Source organism: Panthera uncia (assembly GCF_023721935.1).
Source record: "Panthera uncia isolate 11264 chromosome C1 unlocalized genomic scaffold, Puncia_PCG_1.0 HiC_scaffold_3, whole genome shotgun sequence".
In the NCBI taxonomy this organism is placed as follows: domain Eukaryota; kingdom Metazoa; phylum Chordata; class Mammalia; order Carnivora; family Felidae; genus Panthera; species Panthera uncia.
The window spans coordinates 18,798,995-18,816,124 of record NW_026057584.1 but is presented as its reverse complement, the minus strand read 5'-3'; the positions used below and the strand labels follow the sequence as shown (position 1 = coordinate 18,816,124).

At 44.3% G+C, this 17,130-nt stretch overlaps 1 protein-coding gene across 1 annotated transcript in view; it reads left to right on the top strand.

Moving 5' to 3' along the window:
- LOC125911174 (sterol 26-hydroxylase, mitochondrial) overlaps positions 1-16,494 on the top strand; it is a 33,814-nt gene extending 17,320 nt beyond the window's left edge. Inside the window, exons 2-9 of the mRNA XM_049614870.1 lie at positions 10,355-10,545; positions 13,592-13,791; positions 13,919-14,116; positions 14,283-14,455; positions 15,259-15,425; positions 15,582-15,663; positions 15,743-15,955; positions 16,110-16,494. Coding sequence (XP_049470827.1) covers positions 10,355-10,545; positions 13,592-13,791; positions 13,919-14,116; positions 14,283-14,455; positions 15,259-15,425; positions 15,582-15,663; positions 15,743-15,955; positions 16,110-16,229 — 1,344 coding nt within the window. The 3' untranslated portion in view covers positions 16,230-16,494. The remainder of the gene's footprint in view (positions 1-10,354; positions 10,546-13,591; positions 13,792-13,918; positions 14,117-14,282; positions 14,456-15,258; positions 15,426-15,581; positions 15,664-15,742; positions 15,956-16,109) is intronic.
- Positions 16,495-17,130: the final 636 nt, after the last annotated feature.

Below are 17,130 nucleotides of genomic sequence, written 5' to 3'. Positions count from 1 at the left end.
GAATATACTGCTTTTTAAAAGGTGGTAAAAGACAGCAGTTTTTTCTTTGCCAGGGGGATTACACCCTGTCACTCTACCAACGTTGTTTCCAAAACTACTTGGCAAGCTGACTCTGAATCTTACTCATCACTCCTACCGGGACCTTCAACTTGCCAACCAACAAGACGTAGTTATACAATGAAAAGTTTGGACCTCAGAGGAATTTTCCTAACAGTCTAGGAACGCTGTCAGTGAAACATTTTGAAACCCATCATACATTTTGTATGTAGGAGGAGTTGGCTCATGGGTCTCTCACTCAGAATCACAGAATCATTTTCCCTTTTGTTTTGTCTTTGCTGTCCCACACTTTACAGAAACACAGACCAAAGGGTTTAACACAGGCACTTCAGGAGGTGGGTAGTGGCTGGAAGGTCAGGGATTCCAGGGGGCGGGGGACAAGGGGCGGCATGGAGCACCTCCACTGGAAAGACAGCTTTGCATTTACTTTCAATTTTCCGTGGCCATTTACTGACAGAGTGGATATAGGACTGTGGGAAGACCGCTGCTCCTCGGCCCTGCCTGCCTTACCTCTCCTACCCTGCTTGGTCCATGCCATCCGCTGGTGGGAGGACCCTTCTCTGCCCCCCAACACACACTTAGGTCAGAGCACGTGCTACTAGATCATGGGTTCTACTTTATTTCTGAACCTGACCATGTGGTCCCAGTTCTCTAAAAGGCCACTATAACTTTACCAGCACCGTACTGGGAACCAAAAGTATCAAGTTCACATGTTAGACAAGGCAAAGCCAAGACATAACAGATTTTTCTGGAAAAGATACAGTGGGCCACATTTAGATTTAGACAGTTTATTACTTACATAGAGAGGGACAGGGTGCCTGGGTGGCTCAGTTGGATAAACGTTGGACTTCAGCTCGGGTCATGATCTCATGGCTCGTGAGTTCAAGCCCCGTGTTGGGCTCTGTGCTAACAGCTCAGAGCCTGGAGCCCGCTTTGGATTCTGTGTCTCTGTCTCTCTCTGTCCTCTACCCTCACACTCTGTCTCTCTCTCTCTCTCTCTCTAAAATAAACAAACATTAAAAAAAGAGAGAGAGAGAGAGAGACAGTGAAAAGAAGAATCAGCCAAAGGTGCCAGCTCACCGAGATCCCTGTCCCACACATGCAAAAGGACAGCCCCGAAACAAAAGGGGCCGGATGATTGCATTGTGAGTTGTGGGATATGTTGAGGTGCCCCTTCTAGACTGCAACTAGGTGGTTTTATATTCTGCAGCTCTTTTCTGAGGGGGATAGGGCAGAAAGCACACACCTCATCTAAACCCAGAAGAGAATCTGTTGGTCTCCTGACAGCCTCCTGGGGGAAACAGGGAGTCAAGTGCTGGGCAGCTTTGTGGTGGCTCCTTGTAGGATTTCTGTCCTCTCGTGTCCTGGGGTGGGTTGGTGTCACAGGGCATTGAACTCTGAAGACTCAGGGAAGGCTGGGTTCAAGCCTCCGTGTATATGAGTACAGGCAGAGTCTCAGTCGGGAGGGTGCCATGGTGGAGCTATCCCCCAACAAAGTGACAAAGCCCATTAGTGTTGGGGCTGGAACTAGAACAAAATCTCCTGCCAAGCAGTCCCTGACCCTTCAACTGATACTGCCAGCTGTGGATGAGATAAAAACACATGACAATGAACAGGCACGTTTTTCCTGCAAAAATTTCTCTTGTTTTTTGGAAAAATCACATAAATATGAGTTATGTGCTAATAGTTTTTGACTACGTACCACCTGTAAGAGAAAATGTCATTTCAGTGTGGCTGAAGTAATTTGCAGAATATTAAACATTATTCTGCATATATAAATATGTGTTTGTTGTAGGGAAATCAGAAAGTATACAGACACAAAAAGAAGAAAATCCAAATCTCCCATAATTCCCAAACCCTACACATGTCACAGTGCCTTGTACACATAGGTGCTTCGTAAACATTTGTGAAACAAGTACATAAATACACACATAATCTTAGTGGTAAGTAAGCATTATCCCTGTTTGCTAATCCTTGGTGAATAGGTTTCTACATTTTCCTCCATGTGTCATCAGTGTATGTATGTATGTATGTATACGTATATATATGCATATATATATGTGTGTATATATATACTTTTTAATGAAACTATACCATATACTCTTTTGTAGCTGCCCTTTATTAAAAATAAATGTGCATACCTTTTGGGGTCCCTGGGTGGCTCAGTCAGTTAAGTGTCCGACTCTTGATTTTGGCTCAGGTCATGATCTCACAGTTCATGAGAACCAACTTCTCTCTCTCTCAAAAATAAAATAAATAAGGGGCGCCTGGGTGGCGCAGTCGGTTAAGCGTCCGACTTCAGCCAGGTCACGATCTCCCGGTCCGTGAGTTCGAGCCCTGCATCAGGTTCTGGGCTGATGGCTCGGAGCCTGGAGCCTGTTTCCGATTCTGTGTCTCCCTCTCTCTCTGCCCCTCCCCCGTTCATGCTCTGTCTCTCTCTGTCCCAAAAATAAATAAAAAACATTGAAAAAAAAATTTTAAAAAAATAATAAAATAAATAAATAAACTTTAAAAAAAAGACAAATGGGGGTGCCCGGGTGGCTCAGTCAGTTAAGCGTCTAACTTCTGCTCAGGTCATGATCTCGTGGTTCGTGAGTTCGAGCTCCGCGTCGGGCTCAGTGCTGACAGCTCAGAACCTGGAGCCTGCTTCAGATTCTGTGTCTCCCTCTCCCTCTGCCCCTCCCCTGCTTGAGCTCTGTCTCTCTGTCTCTCTCAAAAATAAATGAACATTAAGCAAAAAACCACTCAAGTATTTGAAAATAAATTAATTAATAAATATGCATACCTTTCTATATCAACAAGTACACCTATAGCAGTTTTAAATGGCTGACTAGTGTTCTTTTGTATGGCTTCACCAGAATTTGCTGAACTTTATTGTTATATATTTAGATTTTTTTATGTGTAAAAGCTTTGATATATATATCACTAAATATCATGCCCATCTTTAGAATAAACCCCTAAAATGGAATTATTGGGTAAAAGATTTTGTTCTGGGCTTTGACATGTATTGCCTGCCAAATTGCCCTCTAAGAAAGTTGTAAACACAGTAGTTTTGCATAACAGAGGGCATTCTCAGAGACTGCCCCTGTGTTCTTCCCTGAACAGTTAAACAGACCAGCAAATACCCCCCAAAGCTTGATCCCTAGTCCTGGGTTAGGAATTAACAGTGGAAAGGAAAGGTTGGTCTGGTTCTCTTTCCTCCTTGATCTACAGTTGAGAAAAATTTTGGAACCAAAGAACTGACTCAACTGGACATTCCTCAGCCTCTTTCCGTTCTTTCTTTTCTGAGGGGCTGTTTTTTGTTCACATCAGGTTATCGCTGAGGCTCTGGAGGTTTTAAATGCCAGAAACTTCTAGGCTTTTTTTTTTTTTGGTGGGGGGAGGGAATTCACATAATACAATTCATCATTTTAAAGTGTACCATTCAGTGGCATTTAGTGTATTTTGAATGTTATGAAATCACTAATTCTAATTTCAAAACTTTTTCAATACCCTAGAAAAACACCCTGTCACCAATTAATCTCTCCTTTTTGCTCTGTCCTGCTGCCCCTCAATAATTGTTAATCTGCTTTCTGTCTCTATGGATTTGCCTATCCAGGTAAATCATATAAAAAGGATCATACAGTATATGACCTTTTGTGTCTGGCTTCTTTGTCTTAGCACATGTTTTTAAGGTTCATCCAAGTTATAGCATGTATCATACTTTGTTCCTTTGTATGGATGAATAATATTCCATTTCATGTGTAGACCACAATTTGTTTATCTGTTCATCAATTGATGACATTTGGGTTGTTTGCACCTTTCAGTTGTTATGAATAATGCTGCTATAAATATTGGTGTAAAAGTTTCTGTGTGGCATGTTTTCATTTCTCTTGGGCATACACTTAGTAGTGGAATTGCTGAATCATATGGTAATTCAGTGTTTAATTTTTTGGGGACCTGCCAAATGGTTTTCTGTAGCATCTGTACTATTTTTATAATTCCATCAGCAATGTACAAGGGTTTCAGTTTCTCCACATGCTTACCAACAACTTGTTATTTTCTGTTTTTTGGATTAAAGCCATCCTACTGGGTATGAAATGGTATCTTATTGTGGTGTTGATTTGCATTTCCTTGATGACCAATGATGTTGAGCATCTTTTCATGTGCTTATTGGCCACTTGTATTCTCCTTTGGAGAAATGTTAAGTCCTTTGACCATTTTAAAACTGAGCTGCCTTCTTGTTGTTGAGTTTTTTAAGACCTCTTGTATATTCTGGATATTAAACTCTCATCAGATGTATGATTTGCAAATATTTTCTCCCATTCTATAGATTGTCTTTTCACATTCTTGGTAATATCCTATGATGTACAAGATTTGAAATTTTTTATGAAGTCTTATTTATCTATTTTTTTCTTTTATTGTTCATGCTCTTAGTGTCAAATTTAAGAATCCATTGCCAAGTCCAAGGTCATGAAGATTTGCCTCTATGTTTTGTTCTAAGAGTTTTATGGCTTTAGGTCTTGTATTTAGGTTGCTGATCCATTTTGAGTTAATTTTTGTATATGGAGTGAGGTAGGAGTCCAACATAATTCTTTTGCACTTGGTTATCTAGTCGTTCCAGCATCATTTGTTGATGAGACTGTTCTTTCCCCACATTGAATGGTCTTGGCACTCTTTACAAAAATCAATTCACCATAGATGGTGGACTCTCAATTCTTGTCCATTGGCCTATATATGTATCCTTATGCTACTGCCACAATGTTTTGATTATTGTAGTTTTGTAGTAAGTTTCAAAATTAGGAAGTATAACTCTTCCACCTTTGTTTTTCTTTTTCAATATTTTTGGCTATTCAGGGCCTTTTGCAGTTCCGTATGAATTTGAGGATTGATTTTTTCCATTTCTGCAGAAAAGGTCATTGGCATTTTGGTGAAGATTGGATTGCATCTGTAGACCACTTTGGGGATTACTGCCATCTTAACAATATTAAGTCTCCATATCCATGAACATGGGCTATCTTTCCATTTATTTAGTTCTTTGGTTTCCTTCAGCAATGTTTTGTAGTTTTCAATGTACAAGTGTTTCACTTCCTTGGCTAAATTTATTTTTGAGTATTCTATTCTTTTGGATGCTTGTATTAGTTTTCTCTGGCTGCTGTAACAAAATATGACAGACTGGCTGTCTTAAACAATGTAAATTTATTTTCTTTAACTTCTGGAGGCTGGAAGTCTGAGATCAGGGTGCCAGTAGGTTGATTTCTGGTGACAGCTTTCTTCCTGGCTTGTAGACAGCCACCTTTTCCCTGTGTCCTCGCATGGCCTTTTCTTGGTGTGTACTTGCAGAGAGAGAGAGAGAGAATGCTCTCTGATGTCTCTTCTTATGAGGACACTAATCCTATTGGATCAGGGACTCACTCTTATTTAATCTTAATTACTCATTTAGTCTTACTTACTTCCTTAGACGCCCCATCTCTAAATACAGCCACACTGGGGGACTAGGGCTTCGTATGAATTTTGGGGAAACACAAACATTCAGTCCAAAACAGATCCAATTCTAAATGGGATTATTTTCTTATTTCCTTTTTGGATTATTTTTCCAGGCTTTTACAACTAATTCCCACTCCTTTGGAGCCACTGTTACTGGTTTCTTGTGAATCTCCTCCGCCTCGCTTCTCTGTCTGTCACTGTTTGTCTTTCATATTCTTCGTGTTTTCTGCAACTTTTTTCTCCACCTGATTCATTGACATCTGCTAAATATTGTCTAAAATGTGTGTAGTGGCATGTCAAGCAACATGGGAGGTAGTTAAGAAGTATGGGGGCACCTGGGTGGCTCAGTCTGTTAAGCGGCTGACTTCAGCTCAGGTCATGATCTCATGGTCCATGAGTTCGAGCCCCGCGTCAGGCTCTGTGCTGACAGCTCAGAGCCTGGAGCCTGCTTCGGATTCTGTGTCTCCCTCTCTGTCTAGCCCTCCCCCGTTTATGCTCTGTCTCTCTCTGCTTTTCAAAAATGAATAGATGTTAAAAAAAAAAAAAAGACTGCAATTATAAGAAGTATGACATCATTCCTGACCTAGAAGATTTTCAATCTAGTTGAAGAGACAAGACTTAACTAGGGAGCAACTTATAAGCATATGTAATCAAATTCTCAACTGTGTGGCTCATACACTGAGATGTAAACTCTCTAAGGGTAGCTGTTCCTGCTGTGCACACAGCTGTATCCCCAGGCCCTAGATAAGTATAGGAGGAACAGGATATGAGCTCAATAAATAAATGTTGAGTGAATTCATCACTCTCCCCCTTTGGAGTCTCACTTGGTGGAAGCTACCCCTCCCATTCATCCTGGAAGATGATCCCTAGGGGACTCTGTTCTGCAAAGTGGCACTTGGACAGGATCTATCTGAGAACGTTGGGGCTCTCTAACTGGCTCAGGTTACGGCCTAATGGTAGGTTCACAGACATAGCACACTCTTTCAGCAAGTATTATGGTGTCTTTCTAAAATAAGTTCCTACATAAATAGATCCTTGTTCAGTTCCACCGAGTAAACTGAGAAGAGGAATATGAAGGAAGAGGAAAGAAAGCATGGCCTATGCAAAGGGGGAAATGCCTCAGAAACTTCCAAGCTGACAGCCAGGAAGAGGTGCCAGAGGCTTTGGATTCCAGAGAAGAAGCTGGTCCCCAAGTAAATGGTTGTTGATCTAGTCTTTTAAAACATGACTTTTTTTTTTTTTTTTTCTGATTCTAAGATCATGGTAGAAAATCTGAAAAAAAAAAAAATCACAGTATAAAGAAGAAAGTAACCTATCTATAAACCATGACTCAGAGGTTACCAGTATCTGCATTTTAAAAAAAGTTTATTTATTTATTTATTTATTTATTTATTTATTTATTTATTTTGAGAGAGAGAGAGAAAGAGCACAGAGGAAGGACAAAGAAAGAGGGAGAGAGAGAAAATCCCAGACAGGCTCCACACTGTCACTGCAGAGCCCGATGTGGGGCTTGAACTCAAAAACTGGGGAGATCGTGACCTGAGCCAAAACTAAGAGTTGGATGCTTAACTGACTGAGCCATCCAGGCGCCCCACCTCTATTTGCATTTTTATAAAACTGTAACATGTAATTGCATTTGAACTTAACACAAAGAGAAAAAACCCAAACTGTAAATAAGTATTTCTTCAAAATGAGGTATTGTTTCTTAAGAAGAGTCCTCTAAAATTAAAGCATTAAGACTCATATTAAAAGGTTGGGGTTACAAAACAAAACAAAACAACAACAAAAAAGTTGGGGTTGTTGTGGAGGTTCTCGACCTGGGGTGATTTTGCCTCCCTCGGGACATTTTGGCAACGTCTGGAGATGTTTTTGGTTGTACAGCTTTGAGGGCAGGGAAATGCTAGTGGGTGAAAGCCAAGGATACTGCTAAACATCCTAAAATGCACAGGACAGTCCACCACAACAAAGAATCATCCAGCCCCAAATGTCAATAGTGCTGTGAGGAACCCTGGTTTATTGCATAGTTACGTTGGTTTTAAATAGTATATATTTTTACTTATTATTTTTTATTAAATATTTTTAATGTTTGTTTATTTATTTATTTATTTGAGAGAGAGAGAGAGCGCGCACAGGTGGAGCAGCAAAGAGAGAGGGAGACACAGAATCCGAAGCAGGTGCCAGGCTCTGAGCTGTCAGCACACAGGTCTCGAACCCACAAACTATGAAATCATGACCTGAGCCAAAATCGAATGCTTAACTGACTGCGCCACCCAGGTGCCCCAATAGTATGTATTTTTAAAGGGCCTAAGTTTGTTTGTAGTTCGATGGAGCAGGTGGTTGAGAACCATCTCGGTGGTCTGAGTTTGAATTCAGACTCTTCTACTTCCCAGTAAAGTGACCTTGGGCAACCTCTTTGGGCCTGAGTTTCCTCTTTTATGAAATTGTGGTAATGTTACACCCCCCTCATACAGCGGTAGTGAGGACTGAATTTCTAACGTAAGTAAAGTGTTTGGAATAGCATCTGGTTTATGCTAAGCTCCGTGGAAATATTTACTATTATTATCATTATTATTATGTGATTAATATCTTTTTTTAAGTTTATTTTTGAGAGAGAGAGAGAAAGTGTGTGCACAAGCGGGGGAAGGGCAGAGAAAGAGGGAGAGTGAGAATCCCAAGCAGTCTCCTTGCTGTCAGTGCGGAGCCCCGTCACGGGGCTCGATCTCACGAACCATGAGATCATGACCTGAGCCAAGATCAAGAATTGGATGCTGAACCGACTGAGCCACCCAGGCACCCCTGTCATTAATATCTTAAATAAACCAACTGGAATCACAAATTAAAACTTAGGTTTAAGATAATTCTCCTAAAGAATTCAGTAGAGAAAAACAGACATATAAGTACTTTTACAAAATGGAACCTTATAAATCTAAGGAGTATATACATGAATTGAGAGGTTTGACCAGCCTTTCCTGCTTTCTGGAATTACCTGATCAGTGGCAGATGACTCATTGTTTTGCAAGACACTTTCTTTTTTTCCCTTTAGATTAAAAATACTTGAATCCATAGGGTACCTGGGTGGCTCAGTTGGTTGAGCGTCCAACTCTTGATTTCGGCTCAGGTCACGATACCAGAGTCATGTGTTTGAGCCCCGAGTCAGGCCCCACACTGTGGAGCCTGCTCAAGATTCTCTCTCTCCCTCTGCCTCTCTCCCCCACTCACGCTTTCTGTCTTTCTCTCTCTAAAATAAAAAAAAAAATCAAAAATTTGAATTCATTCTCATAGTTCAAAGCTCAAAACGATATGACAGGATATACATTGTGCAATCTTGCCTCTCACTGCTGTCCCCTCCACCTGCCCCATCGGTAGTCACTTTAATTAGTTTCTGATGTGACCCAATATTTCTTTATAAAAGCAAGTGCAAATGCTGTATATTCTAATTTAGCCCCCCTTTCTTAGACAGAAGATATCATACTTTTCCATTTAACAATCTACTTTGGTTATGTATATTTCTTTTCCATTTAACAATCTACTTTGGTTATGTATATTTCTGTATTACAATCCAACTTTTCATATTACTACACAAGGAGCTGATTCATCCTTTTTTAAGGTGACATAGTATTCCCTTATGTAGACTTCCCATACTTTGTTTATAAATGTATTTGTAATTTCTATAAATGTTAGCAAATTGTCCTCCATGTAGGTTTGTGTAATTTTAGACTCCCACCAGCAATGTACAAATATGCCTGTTTCTCTCCAGGAATCCCTGTAGTTTACACACAATCATCTGTTCAAAACCATACCACGCTGGTAGGCATTACTGGGAGGTGAACGTGGAAACAAAACTAAATAGATGTCGGGGGTGGGGGGGTTTGTCAAGGCTGTTTTCCTAGGAACTGACAGAATCGGCTGTTCGTTCGGGGTGGATTCTGGGCAACTGGGTAATATATTGAGGGCAATTAGGTCGCATTGGTCCTAGGAGAATCTAGTTTTTAACACCAATAGTAAAACACAGTAAGAAACCACTGTGTTTCAAATTCTTTAAGTTTGTGGGTGTTAACTTAGCCAGTAAATTTAGTCTCAGTGTTTGTGGATTCTTTTTAAGTTTTACCTCCAAAACTCAAAGTATACTTATTTTCCCCCTCATTTCCAGCACCTATAAAAACATTACACCAATGCCAGTTTCACAGATGCAATGGGTACCGATTGTCAAGTGCTTTAGAAATTCTAAGATAAAATAGTTGATCATTATTTTACTGAGCAGCTAATAACTTTTTTGTTAAAAATAAATTCATACCACATACCTTACTTCATATTTTAATCTTGACTTTCTTTCTCAGCTTCTTGTTTTCCCTGGAGTTTCTACTGTGTCTCTTTTTTCTCACTGAATACATGAGGTATTTATCTTTATCTCATTGAAAGCAAGCTGCAGTAGATTTAAATGCTTCTTTGAAGAAGCCATAGGTGTTCTATTATACCTCACTAAAGGGTTCAGTTTCTCTAAAACCTTGGACCCCATATGTTTATACCTCAAAACATACCCCCGTTTACCACATCCCATTTTTCTAAAATCTCGCTTCTCCAAGGACCTCAATTCTCCCAGTTCTGCCAGATACTCATTGCTCTGAATATTCTAACTCCTGTGTGCTCATTTTTTCCCCCCAGTGTTCTTTCAGAACCACAGGCCATCCTAGTGCCTACCTCCTTTAAAATTTGCTTTCGCCCATCCCACTTGCTCTGGTGTGATTATCAGATACTCCCCCATCCCATCTCTTCTCTAGTAAATGCCTACCTGGATGGGCCATGGTTATTCAGCTTTCATTGACCCCCACAGATGCTGAACAAGACCAAGTATGGTCCTATGTGGGTAACCCGCCTAGGGCCTCAGATGCATGTGAACCTGGCCAGTGCCCCACTCCTGGAGCAAGTGATGCGGCAAGAGAGCAAGTACCCAGTACGGAACGACATGGAACTATGGAAGGAGCACCGGGACCAACAGGGCCTGGCTTATGGGCCCTTCACCACGTGAGCTGGGGCCTAAAGGGACTGGTACAAGGCCTCAGAGGGCCAGGCCCAAGGGCAATGGCATTGGGAAGCCAGGGGATGATGGGCAGGGTAGGCTCTCCCTTCATCCTCTGAGCCTGATACTCAGTCTAGAAAGCAGTGGTTGGGATGGGCTGAAGCCCAGCGGCCATTCATTGTCTTTTCCACTAATGTATTTTATGACTTTGGACAAATGAATAATTTCTCCTTCCTTGGCCATACGTTTCTCATATGTAAAATGGGAAGTTTGGGGTAGAATGCCTCCAAGCTCTCTCTAGGACCTTTCCAGCCCCATTATTCTACATTATGGTTGAAGATATCGCAACGTGAACCATAATCTATGTGTAGTTGAAAAAACATTGTCACCATATTAATTAGGAAGGCTGAATTTGACTTTAAAAATATTTCCTAAATTATGTATTATAGGTTTGTTGTTGCATATAACTTTCACAGGTGCTCTCCATACGTTGAAACAGATGTGGGTTTCAGCCTTGAAATTACACCCAGAAAAGTTAAGATTATTTTGGCAGTGACAAATTCGAGGACGGGCTGAACATGTTATATACGCATGTGCCAATTGAAGTAAACAATCGAGAATCATTGGCGATGAACCATTCCCAGTGTCACAGGTTGTAACTGGGTATATTACAGGGTTTTTTTAAATCGTTTTTTATTTTAATTCCAGTACAGTTAACATACAGTGTTATATTAGTTTCAGGGGTACAAATAGTGCTTCTACAATTCTATACATTACTCAGTGCTCACCATGATAAATGTAGTCTTTAATCCCCATCACCTCTTTCACCCTGTGACAGGTTTCTTTTTGCTATGGTATGTTAACAGAGCTCCAAAGTAATGAACGACTTTTATTTTCCCTAGTTGCTTGACATCTCATGCTTTCGACATTTCTTAAGAGACGAGAGTTGATCCTGGCGGTGGTTGTGGTAATGGCACCAAGGATAGTAGCTATGTGTTTGTGACATGCCAGGTATCAGGCTAGTCTCTTTACATTTATTATCTCACCTTATCCTCACAACAAGCCCATGAAGTAGATAGTATTATAATCCCCATTTTACAGATGAAGAAACTGAAGCCTAGAGAGGTTTTACATCGCTTGCCACTAGCGAACGAGATCTCTCTGATTCTGGAATTCAAGAAATTAATACCTTGATACTTTTGGAAAGGAAGCGAACTGGTGAGAGGGTGCATTTCATCTGCCTTTGATGCCCATATGTCCATTCTCCCATCACATGTGGTTTTTTTCCACCCCTTTTTCCTGGTTCCTTCACAGGTAGACAGTTTTAGAACTTCAACAATTACTGAGCCCTTTGCTCGAAGTTCTGGGAAGAGAACAGAGAATGTCTGTGTTTCAAGAGCTCTTTAACTTGATGTCTGACCCCAAGGGCAAGATTTGGGTCTTAGGTTTTTGCCAGGTCAGGCCACCACTGGAATTGGTGGCTCAGGATCTAGAATTGGAGCCGGATGTTATGTGCACGCCTTTGTCACCTGTTTTTAATTTTTTACTCTAAAGCCAGTTTCCTAGTTATATTGTACCATATACATGTATTTTAAAGCTATTTTACTAACCAACGATAAGTTCTTTTTTGTTTTAGCGTATATATGTGCATAAGTACATAAATATATATATTTTTACATCTCATTCTATGAAACATTGTCTTCCCAAGAAATATTTTAACAACCACAAAAATGTTCTCATTTAAGTTCCGCAAATCTGATCGCTACTATTGGGAGAATTTTTTACTCTCAGAGAAACCCTACAGCCTGAAGTTCCAATACATGAGTCTATTCTGGCTTTCATTTCTTTGTCAGCAACACTTTTCGTTGATCTTTTTGCAGGGTTTCCCAACATAATAAAGAAAACTCCTGGGGTTTCAGGTTCATTTAAATAAATAATTTTCTAAAATTAAAAAAATAAACCCCAATTCTTGCCATAAGCCTTTTTAGCGTCTATCTTTTTAAAATACCATCTTGGTTTTTAAAATTCAAAAGTAATACTTACTGTAAAATTTCCAATGATGAAATATTGTCTGCCTACCGCCCACTCCCATCCCATTCTTCCAAGTAATCCTGACAGTTTGGTGGGTCCTTCTTCTCTACTCTATGTGGAAACCTGTGGATACACATACGGATATTTAGGATTTCCTTTCCTCCTCGTAAAATTGGACCATATTGTACTTATTAGTCTGCAACTAGCTTTTAAAAACTTGGCCCATACCCAGCTTGCTTAGGAGAGGTAACAGGTTTGGGGGACAGCTGTGGGTGGGGACAGTTCCTGAACATGAAGCCCCGCTGTGGGAAGCATGGTCCCACCCTTGTGAGCATCCCTGTCTAACCAGGATGGGGACACAACCCCCTACTGGATGCCCGTAGCAAGAGGGGCTGGGGCACCCGCCTGGTGGGTCTCCCTGTCCCTTAGACCCACTAAGTCAAGCAGAGCATGAAGGTCCAGAATCTGAGCATCCCAGGAACCCTCATTTGTTCCTCCTTTCTTCCTCATCCACCACACAGAGGACTGGAACCATCGTAGTTCCTCCTCATTTCACATACAGAAGATTCTGGAGTTGTAGCATCCTAAGATAATCAGAGTCGATATTCCTTAAGCATTCGCCATGTGCCAGGCTCTGATCTAAGCACTGTAGTTGTCCAAACAACCCTACTAAGATAGGCACGCTTATTATTCCCTTTTTATGGAAGGGGAAACTGAGGCACAGAGGCGTTAAGTCACCTGCCTAAGGTCACTCAGCCAGTAATCATCAGACCTGTGACTTGACCCCAGGGAGTCTGGTTCCAGATGCCCATCTTGACTACTCCCACGATGGTATAGTGAGATTCTGAAGTTTTGTGATTCCAAGATTCTGTCATTTGAAATTCGGTGATTCTGTAATTCTAAGTCTAGGAGTCTGAGATTTTCCTAGACCCTGTTGAGGTCTCGGGGCAGGGGGAAGACCCCATCTAATCTAACCTCCATCAGCTGCTTACAAGTGTGCGGTTCCTCCATCCTCCACAGGGAAGGACACCACTGGTACCAGCTACGCCAAGCTCTGAACCAGCGGATGCTGAAGCCCAGTGAGGCTGCGCTCTACACCGATGCTCTGAATGAGGTGATTGAGGACTTCCTGGCCCACCTGAACCATCTTTTGGCAGAGAGTGCCTCAGGGGACCACGTGTCTGACATGGCTCACCATTTCTACTACTTTGCCTTGGAAGGTACCCTTGTGGGGACAGGGGCTGGGGCGGGCAGGGGCCAGAGGCAGGTTGTGTTCCCCCTCCTCAAGCCCCCTGGATTCTGGGTGCCATGACACTACCTCTTGTGATGGCCTTTGTGCATTGCCAGCTATTTGCTACATCCTGTTTGAGAAACGTATTGGCTGCCTGGAGCGACCCATCCCCCAGGACACCGTGGCCTTCATCAGATCTGTCGGGCTCATGTTCCAGAACTCACTCTATGTCACCTTTCTCCCCAAGTGGAGCCGTTCCTTGCTGCCTTTCTGGAAGCGATATCTGGATGGCTGGAACACCATCTTCTCTTTCGGTGAGGAGGCCAGGGAGGGAGGTTGTGGGGTGGGTTCCAGGGTCTGTGCATCAGCAGTCTGTCCCAGGACTCCCTACCTCATGCTTCCAGCCATCAGAGTGGCTCTTGGTCCTGGGAGATCATGGCTTTTGACCTTGTCCTCCTCTGTTCTCCATTGTCTCTGTAGGGAAGAAGCTGATTGATCAGAAACTCAAGGAGATAGAGACCCAGCTGCAGAAAAGTGGGCCAGATGAAGTGCAGATATCTGGCTACCTGCACTTCCTGCTCACCAGAGGACAGCTCAGTGCTCATGAGGTCATGGGCAGCCTGCCCGAGCTGCTCCTGGCTGGCGTAGACACGGTGCGTGAGGGGGGCCAGCAAGGAGACCGGGGGCTCCCAGCTCCTGTCCTGAACCAATTCCCCATTACCCTCATCTGAGCCTGACCTTCGTTCCTCCAGGTACCTGCTTCTCTTTCTGTGTCACAGATGTAGAGCTAGAAGGAAAACAGGGAGGTCCTTCAACCCGGCAGAGGTGGGCAGGAAATGGTTCTTTTTCGTTTGTTTTTTATTTATTATTTTTATCTGAGAGAGAGAGAGAGCCTGCATGTGAGCAGTGGAGAGGGAGAGAGGGAGACAGAGAGAGAGAGAATCTTAAGCAGGCTCCACACACAGCACAGAGCCTGATGTGGGGCTTGATCCCGCAACTCTGGGATCATAACCTGAGCAGAAATCAAGAGTCGGACGCCCAACTCGACTGGAGCGATCCAGGTGCTCTGGGAATGGTTTTTTTGTAAGAGGGATCCCATCACCTCCTGGAGCCTCTCTTGGCCAGCTAGGAAGTCACATCTCACATCTATTTGAGATGCAATTTAAGCAGAGAGCTCGACCACAAGCGCCTTCTTGGTCAGACTCTGCATTCCTTTTGTCACGTGGGGTTTCCCTCTGTTACGGTTTCCTTGTTGTTAGAACGTGATTCTCCATCGTGTGGGTCCTCATCCTGCCGTGGAGTCACATGGAGGGTCCCCATGAGCCCCTGTGTCTGTTTCTGCCATGCTCGCGGCAAATTCATTTTTCCGCGCACGCTCACTCACACTCCCCCCACTACCTAACTAGCCTTTTTCCTAGAAATCCCTCCTCACTTTATCTCTCCCTCTGCCTCCCAGACATCCAACACAATGACGTGGGCCCTGTACCATCTTTCAAAGAACCCAGAGATCCAGGCTGCCTTGCATAAGGAAGTGGTGGGCGTGGTACCCCCCGGGCACGTGCCCAAGTACAAGGACTTAGCACACATGCCCCTGCTCAAAGCTGTGCTTAAGGAGACCCTGCGGTAGGTTGCGGTTCCCAGGAGCACAGGGTCTGTGCAGAGGAGGACTCAGACAGGAGTCGGAAGTGGGGGCTGCTGGGCTGGCGCCAGGGCCAGGGGTGAGATGGGAAGAAGGGCCTGGGGCACCAGAGGCGAACCTGTGCTTTCTTTTCCCTGCAGCCTTTACCCCGTGGTCCCCACGAACTCCCGGGTCATCACGGAAAAGGAAATCGAAGTCGGTGGCTTCCTCTTCCCCAAGAACGTGAGTGGGGCTGAAGAGCTGGGGCTCCCGGGGTGCCCTGCGGCCCTAAGCTGATGGGCTGCCCCTTCTCGCTCCGCAGACCCAGTTTGTGTTCTGTCACTATGTGGTGTCCCGTGACCCTGACATCTTCCCTGAGCCAGAGAGCTTCTGGCCCTACCGCTGGCTGAAGAAGAGCCAGCCTGCTACCCCTGGGGTCCAGCATCCATTTGGCTCTGTGCCCTTTGGCTATGGGGTCCGGGCTTGCCTGGGTCGCAGGATTGCGGAACTGGAGATGCAGCTGCTGCTGTCAAGGGTGAGTGGGGGAGAGGCTGGAGGGCCGAGTGGGCCAGGGAGGGCTGATGGGGGCCGTGGGGAGGAGCGGAAGGGCAGCACAGGGAGGGAGCGTGTAGCGGAGGGCAGGGGCGGAGATCGCGGATGCTAAGGCCCATGTGTGTTTTACCTCCCAGCTGATCCAGAAGTATGAGGTGGTCCTGGCCCCCGAGACGGGGGAGGTGAGGAGCGTGGCCCGCATCGTCCTGGTTCCCAATAAGAAGGTGGGCCTGCGTTTCCTGCAGAGACAGTGCTGAGCTGGGCCCGGGCCTTCCTGGAGCAGCCCCCTTCTCTCTCTCTCTCTCTCTCTGGCACAGTAATTTCTGGCCACTGCTGTGTCTCAGACGAGAGGCTCCCAGACGCCAGTGGTCCAAGACAGTGTACTTTCTGTAGAACCCTGAGCTTTGGCCACTTTTATAATTTTGAACGTTTCCTTCTCAGATAAAAAGCCACTTCTCCCCCCTGCCCTCCACCCCCCCCCCCGGCAGTCACATGGCTATCTTTGGAAAAAATATAGAATAAAGGGACTTTTATTGATAATTGGAGACCTTTGTCATTCTTTTTGATGACCCAGCATCTGACCCCCTTTCTGTGTTTGGGGAACACCGTGTCCCCACTTAAGGATCTTGTGGGAGGTGGAGCCATCTCCCTCCATGGAAAATGAGAACACCTGTGTTTTCCTGGACCTCGCACAGAGGCCTTGGCTTCACGCGCTGTTGGCCAAGGACCTGCCCAAGAAGGATCTGCAGAACAATCCTCCGGGCACCAAGAGGGGCACCGTCGTTTGAACGGAAGTGCTTTGATAGGGGTAATGAGGTGCTACAAACATGGGTGAAGGCACGCTAGGCTGGATCTCCAGGAATGACTCCTGGGACGCCCCTGGGGCACTCAGCCTGGGATGCGTCACACTGGCCGCCCTCGGGAGGACGAGTGCTGGGAAGCTATCGCTACAACTGCGGGCCCTATGCTACTCCCCGTCTCCCAGGTCAGGGCTGGTGGGGGTGGGTGGGGGATGGGGAGGTGGGCAGTAGCCTCCCCGCCCCCACGACCGCCGCCTCCCTCCCACCTTCCGTGTGCCTCACATACAACTGAGAGGCTGGAGCTCGAGCTGCAAGAGAACATGGGGATGGTAGTTTTTAGTTTTCCAGCCTCTTCCGT